Source organism: Aricia agestis, chromosome 6, assembly GCF_905147365.1.
Source record: "Aricia agestis chromosome 6, ilAriAges1.1, whole genome shotgun sequence".
Lineage (NCBI taxonomy): Eukaryota > Metazoa > Arthropoda > Insecta > Lepidoptera > Lycaenidae > Aricia > Aricia agestis.
In genome coordinates, this window is record NC_056411.1 from 7505192 (window position 1) to 7517961 (window position 12770).

Sequence of the window (12770 nt, forward strand, 5' to 3'; positions counted from 1 at the left end):
AGTTTCAACAATTTTTTAAACAGGTTCGTAATGTTTTCTTTTGTTGTATTATACGTGGGATATTATGTTTGAACTTTGAAGCATACATGCTCTTGTTATGATTGTGTTGTAACTAAAAATGTAGCTTTACGAACATTTACCTACATCTAAACTTCTAATGCAGCAACAAAATCAAATGGAAATATTTATCATGCTTTCACAACTAGAGTTATTTCGATAAAATTTCTAACATTGTAGACTTAGGGTCAAGTCAGACCGCAACGCAACGAAGCGAGGCGAGGCTCCACGCGGCATTTTGTATGGATTTGACAGATTTCAATGACGTGAGACGTCTTGCGAATCTGTCAAATCCATATAAATTTAGAAATGCATCTACGCGTCGCGTGACGAACTGAATCAGCACTAATGGTCAATTGAGACCGCAACGCGACGAGGCGAGGCGAGGCGCGGCGCGGCATAAATTTGTATGGATATGACAGATTTCAATTGCGCGATACGTCTTGCGAATCTGTCAAATCCATAGAAAATAAATGCATCTACGCGTCGCGTTGCGGTCTGAATCAACCCTAAGACGAGGAAGGAAACTTTGTATGTTTTTCCCTGCAGACGGCTACATCTTATATTGTAAACTGGAAACAAGAGAGAACGCAACCGAAATTTTGTATTGTGTAATGTATATTTTTTCGTATTTGTGTAATATTTTACTCAGAGCTCAAGTAAAAATGCTCATTTTTATGAGCATTTTTACTTGAGCTCGGAGTAAAATATTTAATTTTTTATTTAAACCTATAACATTTTGTAAATGTAAAACTCTGGAACGAACTGTCACCAGCAGTATTTCCTGACCTATACGACCTGCAAACCTTCAAGAAGAAAGCGTATTCCCTCTTAAAAGGCCGGCAACGCACCTGCAGCTCTTCTGATGTTGCGAGTGTCCATGGGCCACTGTAGATGCTTACCATCAAGTGACCCGTCTGCTCGTTTGCCCCCTTATTTTATATTAAAAAAAAGTTATATTACTGCAATGCCAGAGCGTTAGAGCCAGTACCAGCACATACTGTAAACAAAAAGTTTTGTTCGACATTAGACAACATTTTTATCAATATTCTAATATGATATAATATGGTGTATATTATGATAATTATGGATTATGCAACATGTCGAATTTTGGTCGGATTATTTACTGCACTTATGAGCTAGTGGTGCCCTCTGCTCCGACCTTTGGGCAATATTCCCCATTGGTAAAAATCCAATGTCGTTCAGACATAGATGATTGGTGTTTGACGTCCGGACTGGATCGAAGCTAATATACGTGGGAGAGCCATGCTTTGGCACGAATGGGCCGGCTCGACCGGAGAAATACCACGTTCTCACAGAAAACCGGCGTGAAACAGCGCTTGCGCTGTGTTTCGCCGAGTGAGTGAGTTTACCGGAGGCCCAATCCCCTACCCTATTCCCTTCCCTACCCTCCCCTATTCCCTTTCCTTTCCTACCCTCCCCTATTACCCTATTCCCTCTTAAAAGGCTGGCAACGCACCTGCAGCTCTTCTGATGCTGCGAGTGTCCATGGGCGACGGAAGTTGCTTTCCATCAGGTGACCCGTTTGCTCGTTTGCCCCCTTATTTCATAAAAAAAATATATATAATAATATTGGATTAAGATAGAAGAATCGGGGTACAAGTGCTAGAATCAGGGTGTGCTACGATAAGTTTGAGGTGAAAAAATCTGTGTAAAAATTATTCCGCTCCCGTGTAACCTACTTCATCTACTTTGTGATTCCGTCGGGGTAGTCATTTGCATGATTGTGTAGTACTCCGTGGTATAGTGGAACGGCTGCTTGGCATGTACTGGATGGATGCAGGTTTGATTCCATGGTAGCATTACAATATGCCAATTTTGAAAATTCGTAATGCCATCCAGTGAGCTAGTGAATAGTCATCATTACTTGAGTAAGTTTTGCCGAAACAAGACGTGTCAATGATCAGGCCGATCGTTTCAATCGGACTGATCTTAGAATCTTAGGATAGCATTTTGTGCATTCTCGTTTGAAACCACATTTCTTCGGTCAGTTTGTAAGGCTACAACGATCGATTGCCAGTATATTATGAGGGCCCTGGACCCCTATCATTAACTTTGTCAAAACCTGAGCTAATCCGTGCAGGTATGTAAACAGTTGTAAAGTGAGTGGTTCTGTTTCGGTATCATTTGCACTTTTACTTCTGAATGGTTTTAACCTGTAATATTTGTCTCTGAACTGGATTAAGAAATGTCAAACACGAACGTCAAATTTGACTAACGGAATTGTTTTTTTTTTTAGGAATTGAAATGGCTTAGCCATAACGACTAACGGAAAAATTGTAAATCAAGATGAAAATATAGTTTAAAAAAAGATTGATATTTTTTATTATAAAATATACTATTTTCTAATATATAACGTGGTCAATGTAGGAATAGTTACTTTTGCACCGATTTATTGTATTTAAAGGTAATTATTATAAATGTGTAAATGGTTTTATTTATATTTTTTGGTATTTTATAAGCCCTTTATGAAAACACTGAGAAAATAACACTCCTTCATGTTTATATTATCACAAGCATGGCGATCTAGAGGAGAAAGAATTCTCTGACATTGGCAACTAACTGAGTCGGCAATTAAAAAAGAGAAGAAGAAGGAGACAAAAAAAAAGATAATTAGATATTGTTATTAAGTTTATAGAGATTATGTTTTAAGCAAGAAATTGATAAGTTTATTATATCCTATACCTATTTGATACCTACGCTAAATAATCTACCATGAAAAAGTCTTAGAAATGCATCAAACTTGTGGATTACAATTACATGCATTACAACAGAGTTGATGTCATGAGTTGAACATAGTTTGTTGAACTTGAACTCATTCTTGAACACCTACGTTTTTTTGAGCTTTCAAATAGGTATTATTGTAACATAAACAGGCAATTTATAAGTTTAATAATCCCCTTTTCGTGCCTTGTAAGGCATTTTACATTATTAGTACTGTGTACGCTGAACCAAATATTTTTCAGGATAAAGGATGATTGCTAACACTGAGATACTATAAGTACTACATTTTATAATAAATAATTGCAAGTGTAATGATGACGAAGTCCTAGGAAGATAATATATATTCACTCAAAAGCTTTAATTAAAAGAAATTTAATAAATACTCGTTTTTAAATGTTTTTTTATTTATTTTCTCACTTAAATATACCTACCTTAGATACATATTCATACACAGCTTTCATCAATAAGTACTACATTTGTCTTAAACCTTATTATCAACCTAGTATCAGATAGGCAAGTGTTAAATCTCTTTTATATTATACTTATAAAAATATTTATACAGCGGAAATCTTAAACAAGGTCTTGTCACTTAAAATCAAAGAAGATGAATCAAATATCCCTTGTGTAAATATTAATTTATTATTATTAAAGGAGTTCAAATACCAACTTTTGATGAAAGATAAAAACAATATTATAATTTCAGACTTTTATTTGGCAAACCAATAACAATTAGAAACTGCATTGCAAGTTGCAACTATGGGAAATTGCCTGGGATATCTCAGACAGAGAGCGGTCAAGGGTTTTGTGTTCTTTGTGTTGTATTATGTTGTAGAATGCCTCCCGTGTGAGTATCTCTATATACTCACACAGGAGGAGTTCTGAATGTGTCAGAATTGCTCCTCAGTCACACACTGACTGCTCCAACGCAAATGCTTCAACGCGTGACCACTCTGTCTGATAGGTCCCTAAAACGACCACATCTTTTTAAAATGTATAATACATGAGGACTTACTAAAGTCCTTATTACATTAAAATTTAAAATGTATTTTAAATTTTAATGTAATAATATAAAACTAATATTATTATTATTGAGGTACAAAAGAATTTTTGGTAATAATAATATAAGTTCCAATGAAAATATTATGTTTTATGAACAATAAGTATGTTTGTTTTGCAATTTTTGTTATGTCTTTTTGGAAAAAGTACTATAAGTAATGTAGGATTATATTTTTGAGTTTTAGTGACTATTCCCATTATATATTATATCATATTGTAGTCAAGAGAAGTTATAAATGAAAAAGTGCATATGAGAATTTAGCTAATTTGGATTTTATATTATCAATGATTTAACTTTTCTAGTAGTTTAGGTGTATGTGTGTGTGTCAATATTTATTCGTGAATATACATGAATCTAAAGTTTCAAAGGTTGTGTTCTCAAAATTCTTGTTATTGAGAAAGTAATACCTTTGAATTTACCTCTTTGGTGCAGCGTTTATCATGCATGGTTTACAAGGAAATAGTTTGTGAAATAACACAAAGACCTACTGCAATCAAAAGATTGTACGAAATGCTCCTAAGATAGGTTCCTAAGAAGTACATAGTAAGTCCTCATGTATTTTAAGTTTTAATTTAATATAAAACTAATACTTATTATTATTATTGAGGTAAGTACAAAAGTATTTTTGGTAATACATAATAATATATGTTCCTATGATAATATTATGTTTTATGAACAATAAGTTCCATATGTTTGTTATGCAATTCTTATTAAGTAAGTCTTTTTTGGAAAAGTACTATAATGTAGGTTTTTGTTTTTGAGTCAAAATTTAGTGATTTACACTATTCCCATCATATAATACCATATTGTAGTCAAGAGAAGAAGTTATACTTAAATGAAAAAGTGCTCATATGAGAATTTAGCTAATTGGGATTCTATGATATTATCAATTATTTAACTTTTCTAGAAGTTTAGGTGTGTCAATGTTTATCCGGAGCATGTTATACATACATCTAAAGTTTAAAAGGTTGTGTTCTGAAAATTCTTGTTAAAAGTAAGTAATATTGAATTTACCTCTTTGGTGCAGTGTTTATCATGCATATACCAATAATACTTCAGATTTACAAGGAAATAGTTTGTGAAATAACACAAAAACCTACAATGCAACTATAAGATTGTACCTGTAGGTTTTTGGTGAAAATTCATACTTGTTTTACAGTAAGTAATTATACACAACACTTGTGTTCCTTATACCTTGTATGTGTTTCTTGTGTACTAAATCAATGCAGTCTTAGCTCATCGCACAAATGCAAACCTTATTGTTGACTAGACATATAGGTATACTACACCTCACTTATGTTATTATTCTGAAACCTCACTAACACTAAATGGATTACTAAGGTCTCTACGTTTCTTATGTATCACTTCGTGATTAACTTGAGAATACCTACTTAATCGTTTTCCAAAAATTTGGACACTTCGAATGTTTAGTTTTTTGGTTTTAATAACGAATTATTTTCACTAAAATATATGCTATAGACTAAAATATAACTTATTAAGTAACTAACCAACTAAATAGCAATATAATTTAAGACTAAAAAGTATGTAATATTAATAAATAAAATTACTAAAATGTAAACTATTCAGTAAAAGCTACTCGTTGGTTGGTGTTTATTGAATTGCTGTATTTGACGTAAAAGCAAGCGAGCTTATGTCAGAAGTGTTGTCATGATTCGAAATTATTACTCAGTTAACAATGGAGAAGTGAGTTTTGTGTCACGTGACCACTGACTGGCTGGAAAATAGAGGTCATGGTACCAAAATGCGAGCCAGTCAGTATTCTGGCTGGCTTTAAGAGCTCATGATAGAGGGGCAGAGCAGCTCTGGATTTTTGTATGGGCATTGTACTGGCCTATGGGCGGCAAAGTCCTATGGCGTCCTAGGGGGGGGGGGGGGGGGGGTGGCAGTGTTCTAGGTTGGCGGCAGAGTTCGTTTATAGGGGTGGCAAAATTACAGTGGCCTATACTCATAAAAATATTGTATAAATCCGGCCCTGGCCCTAAGCCGTCAATGTCAATAGATTTTTTTTGTTGCGCAGGGTGTGCCCTTGCTCTTTATGGGTGTCAGGGGTTGGGTATGTGCCTCAGTTAAGCTGAAGCATCCTGTGGGTATGTGGTAACTCTCGGCGAGAAGCGCCGGGCTTACCCACTAAAACCACCTGCGGTTTGCCTTCAGCCGTATACGGAGGGATGTCCTGGATCTCTCTAACACAGGACTCCCTCCACGACCGGCCGGTCTACCTAGGAAGGGACCGGACTTCCACCAAAGTTAGGGAATGCTTCGGCAAATTGTCAATAGACCTAACCTAACCCTAATTCTCTTTCAGGACTGGACGCTGAAGGTGAAGTTTGTTCAGAAGCGCGACGCCGGCGTATACGAGTGTCAGGTATCGTCGCACCCGCCCACCAGCATCTTCCTGAGGCTGGATGTTGTTGGTAAGTTTATTTTATTTAATTATGTACAAATACAGAAGGGGCTGAAAAAATTTAGCTTTCAGCTTCATAATTATGTTAAAAACTGTATAAAAAATATATAAAAAACTTGAGAGGTGTCAAGGGACGTCCGCCGACCGTAGAGGAATGGTATAATTTTAAATTTTCCGCCAGTTGACGTCATCGCCACATCAACGCCCTCTGTAGTAGTACTCGCAGGTACTAAATAAGTGTCGGTCAAAAAGTGTCGTTACAACTTTTTCCGTCTAGCCCCCTTTCGCAACGTACGATAAGAAACTTCGTTCCAAAATATATTATTATCAGTGTAAATGTCGCAGTCATCTGGTTTAATCTGCGATTCGATTAAATGTAGTGCGTATTCATAGAATGACACCATTCAATTGAATGACTAAAGGACAACTCGTCAAGACGTTAACTGTGACGTTAAACGTTTTGACTAAAAGTCATATTATAGTGAAGTCGATAAATGTGATGCTGTGTAATTTTTTTAAGCATTTGCTGAGGGGGAAATAATAGATAAATTCACGCTCTCATATTATTTTATCACAAGTAAAGCACTTTAAAATAAATTTTATCGATACAATATCAACACAGTACTATCAGCGGTGCGAGCTGTTTGACGCCATATTTGTTTTAGTGACAACTAGTGCCACAGTGGGGAAAAAAGTGAAATACGTTCAATTATCTGACTGATTTCATGTCCACTATCTTTAAAATACTATATTACAAATCGCTAACTCGTTGGACGTTGAGTGAAGATCGTTCAATCGACGTTCGGCCGAGTCATTCAATTGAATGGTGTGATAATGCGTAGTCATTCAATCGAATCGCAGATTGAACTAGATGACTGCGACATAAATACAATGTTAAAGTTTCAGAACATGCATACACGTACAATTTAACTAATGAAACACTTTAGGTTTTGCTTTAGGTTTCTGTAAATTTTGAATTTTCATAACCATAAACTACGCCACAAAGGGCAAATTATTGTGCTTCGTAAGGCATAATCTAGCAAGAGCAAATTTAATCGCACATTTTACTCGCATTTATTACCCCTTCGCGATTATACTATTATAATATTATATACGAATAGATTATACTATTACATATTATAAAACAAAGTCGCTTTTTTTCCCTCATGTCCCTTCGTTCCCTTAATCTTTAAAACTACGCAACGGATTTTGATGATTCTTTCAGTGTTAGATACCCAATTATATGAAAGGGTTTCAAAATTCAACCTGCATGGTGGTGAGGGGCCTTGCACGGATTTGCCAACATTATTGCTTGTGTGGTGGTGGTGTTTGCAGGTTCTTGCATGCGAGTACGCATAGGCAGTGTGGGAGGAGGGAGGCGCTGTACGCATGCCTATGCGTACACTCACTCATTTACTTAAAGGTGGAAGTTTATTTCGCGGAATATTGCTAAAAATAATAACAAACTAAATTTAAACTATGGATTTCCGCAAAGTAACGCCTGATTCCATTAACTATATGAAAGGGCTTATCTCGCGAACTACTGGATCAACTTTTATGTTATTTACCACGTGAAGGATCATAGGCTATCGATTTTAATCATTTTTTCAGTGGCTATATATTTTATACCCGTGCGACGCCGGGGCACGTCGCTAGTATTATAATATGTACGCATGTAAACGCCATAATATTTTGTATTTTGTAAGGAAGATTTTGAGTCGCGCGTATATATAATAGTACGGGAGCCCTAGAACATTTTTTTAATACTATCAAGCAATTTTTTTGTGGGTAGCTTCTTTTTCATAAGACGAACAACATTTTTATCTGCGAAAAATCTTGAAAGTGGTAGCTAACAGAAATAGAAAGGATTTCATACTTTGACTTGATGGTCCTAAAATATTATGGATTATTCTATTTGTAGGACAATGTTACTCTTAAATTATATTTATAATTAATATTAACCTATCAATATACAAAAATCAGGCATTGTAGTCTAGTGTAGATATACTCGTTATATACGAGTATAAAACGAAGGGAAAGGACGAGGCTTAATATAATAATGCTGACAGCATTTTAATCAAATAATAATTTGACCAAATGGATGGCCGCCAAATAGTTGATAGTGAATGACGAACGGGCAGGCAACGGCCGGCTTTTGACAAAGGCAGGCAGTTAATTATTGTCTTTATACAAAGCTTTCAGATTATTAAAAGTAATTCCTTTTTTATTACTGTAGTTATAAAAGAAAGTCCTTTTTTATTAGTACAGTTATAAAAGTAATATTTTCTAAGGGAGTACTTATAGTATTAGTTCTTGCCATGATCAAATTGTTTATCTTGATATTCGGTACAAGATTATCCTTGGAACTTCGTTGCTGTCGATAAAAACAAATATTATATCATAAGTATTATATGTCACAATATAGTCCCCTACAGCAATTATAATAACTAGGTATTTGACAGAGCTTCGCTCCGTATTTGATAAAACACGAATAAAATGACATTTTCTAAAAATGATTCATAGCTAGATCGATTTATCGCCCCCGAAACCCCCTATACTAAATTTCATGAAAATCGTTGAAGCCGAAATTGTATGTACTTAATTAAGAATAAAAATTCCCTATCTCAAAAACCACTGAACCTATTTTGATGAAACTTGCAGTAAGTATTTCCTAAGTTAAACAATACCTACAACAACAAAAAAGGATCGGACTTGTAGTTCCGGATATATACGGACGCAAAATATGATAACCTCCTTTTTTGGATTCCACCACTCTGTGAAAATATTTTACTGTGAAATGCGTATGGATGTAATGATTTTATCAGAGTATATTCCATGATATACCTACCTAAATATCATATGAAAACGCCGATAGGACACACCGCAGGCCGGCCGGGTACCCGCAACCCGAGGGTTAAATTTTCGATGACTCGACCACATAAATCGGAACATCGGTTGCGTTTATTTTTCATTCTCGTATATTCACATGTAAAATTCAAATCTTGTATTTTATGTAAAGCCACTGACCGCCTTTACCTTTTAATGTGTTTGCTTCTTTTTTTATTCATGCTATTTTTACGTATATAATATACTTTCTATAAAATATTTATATTTTAGAGATGAAAAATATTTAAACCAACTTAAATTCCTAATAGTCAATATACCATTAATAAAGCTGCTTGACCAGGCAATTGAAGATATTAACTTGTTAACTGGGATATAACGGCTAGTAACTAGCTGATCCGGCAAATAAAGTTTTTGCCATATAAAGTATTTCGTCCATGATATTTTATTGAAGTGACTAAATAATAATGTAACCATGGCCATCGCTATCCCGTCGCACAAACAATAGTCGCCGTCAGTCTTGAGTTGTAATAATTTACTATTATTAATTCAACAAATATACTTATCAATTTAAGAAGTAGATGTTGTCAGATTCTCAATTCTAGCCGATATGCTCGCTAAGATTCACGAAAATCGGTCGAGCCGTTTCAGAGGAGTTCAATGGGGAAGGCCGGTCGAAACTTTTCGTAGATGCCGCCACCTTAGCTTTTACCTGTCAATGATTTTGTCAAACAACAACAACAATTTTATTTAGTAGTTTTGCATAATTTCTGTACCTATTAATTATATTGAAATCATTATGTATTCGTCTTGGCGTGTAAGTGAGCTGAAAGCTGAACTAATGAAAAGAGGCGCATCGCTTAACGGAAGACGGGCAGAATAAGTCGAAAGGTATAACCTCAAAAATATTTGATTTGCATTTTTTTCCAATAAAATTAGGCACTCATAGCCAAAAAATGGAAAAAATGTGTACCTTTTTACAAATATTTTTAAGTTACGTAACAATATTAAGTAAATATTCAATTTGGAGCTTGAATTATAACTTCTATTGTTGTTATTTATTCTTAACTTTTTCACCTTGTAGATTGGAACTTTACGACCGGAATTCCAATTTTGGAAGTGCAGAGAATCAGTCCATTGACGATGTGATGGAAGTTCCTCATGTTAGGACATATCGGGACATAAATGCTAGTTCATTGTTACCTCATGTAACCCAAACTTACATACGACAGTAATTTTGCTGGTAAGTATACATAACCCACGTACATAAGTACAAATATTTTCATTACAATTCAATCAAATACCTATAATCACCTGTAATATTTTATTACTATTTTTAGTGATGACAAGAAATAAGTGAAGCTAAGGCATTGTGTGAGTCCCGATACCTACCTTGTTTTAGCAAGAGGATTTGGATTCAAATATGGGGGAAAATACCTTTTGTAGAATACACATCTAATATTTTGTGTGAACTTTGTAGGTTGGTTGATGTGGGTACATTCTTGTTTTTCTTATTGACATAATAAGATGAACTAAGTGGGTACATAAATATTTTCAGTGTATTTTGCTACCTAGCTCAATAAAGCTGTTCTTTCGTAATTTAGTGTTTTAATACTTATTCTGGACATAATAGTGGCGACGAAGTGTAAAATTTGTGAAAATGGATCGAAAATGCGTAAAATTTAGTGAATACAATACACAAACAGACAATTGGGACAACTATATCGATAGACTAAAGTTTTGTTTTGAAGCAAATGGAATCATAGTGGACAATGTAAAACGTGCCAATTTTATTACGGTGTGCGGTCCGCAAGTGTACGAAACATTACTGGCGTTAATTACTCCGCGAAAAGCAACCGATGTGTCATTCATAATAGTGGCGACGAAGTGTAAAATTTGTGAAAATGGATCGAAAATGCGTAAAATTTAGTGAATACAATACACAAACAGACAATTGGGACAACTATATCGATAGACTAAAGTTTTGTTTTGAAGCAAATGGAATCATAGTGGACAATGTAAAACGTGCCAATTTTATTACGGTGTGCGGTCCGCAAGTGTACGAAACATTACTGGCGTTAATTACTCCGCGAAAAGCAACCGATGTGTCATTCAATGAAATCATAGACATTCTAACCAAACATTATAGTCCGAAACCAAATGAGATATCTATGTCGTACAAGTTTTATAAACGCGATCAAAATCGTGGCGAATCCGCTGCCGAGTACATAGCTCAACTTCGACGGATAAGTGCTAACTGCAATTTCAGCGACTTAGAACGAATGTTGCGGGACAGACTCGTGTGTGGCATGAAAGACGAGAAATTGCAGTACGAGTTGCTGAAAAAAGACAATCTTACTTACCAGGACGTAGTCGACGCCATGTTATCATCTGAAAGTGCCGTAAAAGACATGCGTATGATACATGTAGTGGAGAGCATCAGCTACAGTGGCGCGCAAGCGTCGTCAGGAGCAACCGCGCTGGCTGCTGCACCCGTTGGGTCGCCGTTGCCGCCGCCAGAACCTATGGATTTGGATGTCAACGCGCTGCGCCCCCGCCCTGCTCCGCGAACGTCGGCGCCACCTACTGCAGCACTGCGGCCTGCTCCTCGAAATTCTTTTCGACTGTGCTATCGCTGTGGAGACAGGCACGGTGGCGAATGCCGTTTTATCAATACGACGTGTCGGTTCTGCAAGAAAGTCGGACACCTGGAAAAAATCTGTATGACCAAGAAAAATGCAAACAAAATGAACTTTACGGAGGAGGAGGAATCTGCAAATTTGAATGGCATCTATGCGGTACAAAGTACAAGTCGAGTGCCGCCTTTCATCATTCGGGTGGTGCTTGCGGGCGCGCCAGTGGAGCTGCAGGTGGACACGGGCGCATGCCACACGCTGATCAACGAGCGCACGTGGCGCGCGGTGCTGCCCCGCCTGCCGCCGCCGCATCGCCTCCAACCTGCGCCACTGGCACTGCGCACGTGGACCGACACACCTGTTCATCTGCTCGGGCGGACAGTGGTACCTGTTCGATACATGGACGCCGAACACAAGCTCCCATTGCTAGTGGCCAAGGGTACCGGACCCAACCTACTAGGGAGAGACTGGCTCGGTCATCTTGGCATAAGTATGAACATAAATTTTCTTTCTAATGGAGATTCTACTGCGCTGGAAAGTATTATCACTAAACATAGTGAAGTGTTCAAGGACGGTCTCGGTACCTACCGGGGGGACCCTGTCACCATACATTTGAAACCAGGTGCTGTACCAAAATTTTTGAAAGCTCGCCCGGTTCCATACGCTATTAAGGAACGAGTAGAGAATGAAATTGACAGGCTGGTATCTGAAGGCGTCCTACGACCAGTGGCATACTCAGAGTGGGCAACACCGATTGTACCAGTTATTAAAAAATCTGGTGAAGTCAGACTTTGCGGGGACTACCGTAGTACCGTCAATGAAGCCACTGAATCAGATACCTATCCTATGCCTACAGCGAATGAGGTGTTCGCTGAGATAGGTGGCGGGAAATTCTATACAACACTTGATCTAGATCGGGCATACACTCAAGTTACTGTCACCGACGAGACAGCAAAACTTTTGACATTGAATACTTGCAAAGGACTGTATTCCGTACACAGGCTAG

At 36.8% G+C, this 12770-nt stretch overlaps 1 protein-coding gene across 1 annotated transcript in view; it reads left to right on the forward strand.

Annotated features, from left to right (window-relative positions):
- Positions 1–12770, forward strand: part of LOC121727641 (Down syndrome cell adhesion molecule-like protein 1 homolog) — a 193619-nt gene that overhangs the window by 130419 nt on the left and 50430 nt on the right. The window contains exon 5 of the mRNA XM_042115580.1: positions 6186–6294. Within this exon, the coding sequence (XP_041971514.1) occupies positions 6186–6294 (109 nt within the window). The remainder of the gene's footprint in view (positions 1–6185; positions 6295–12770) is intronic.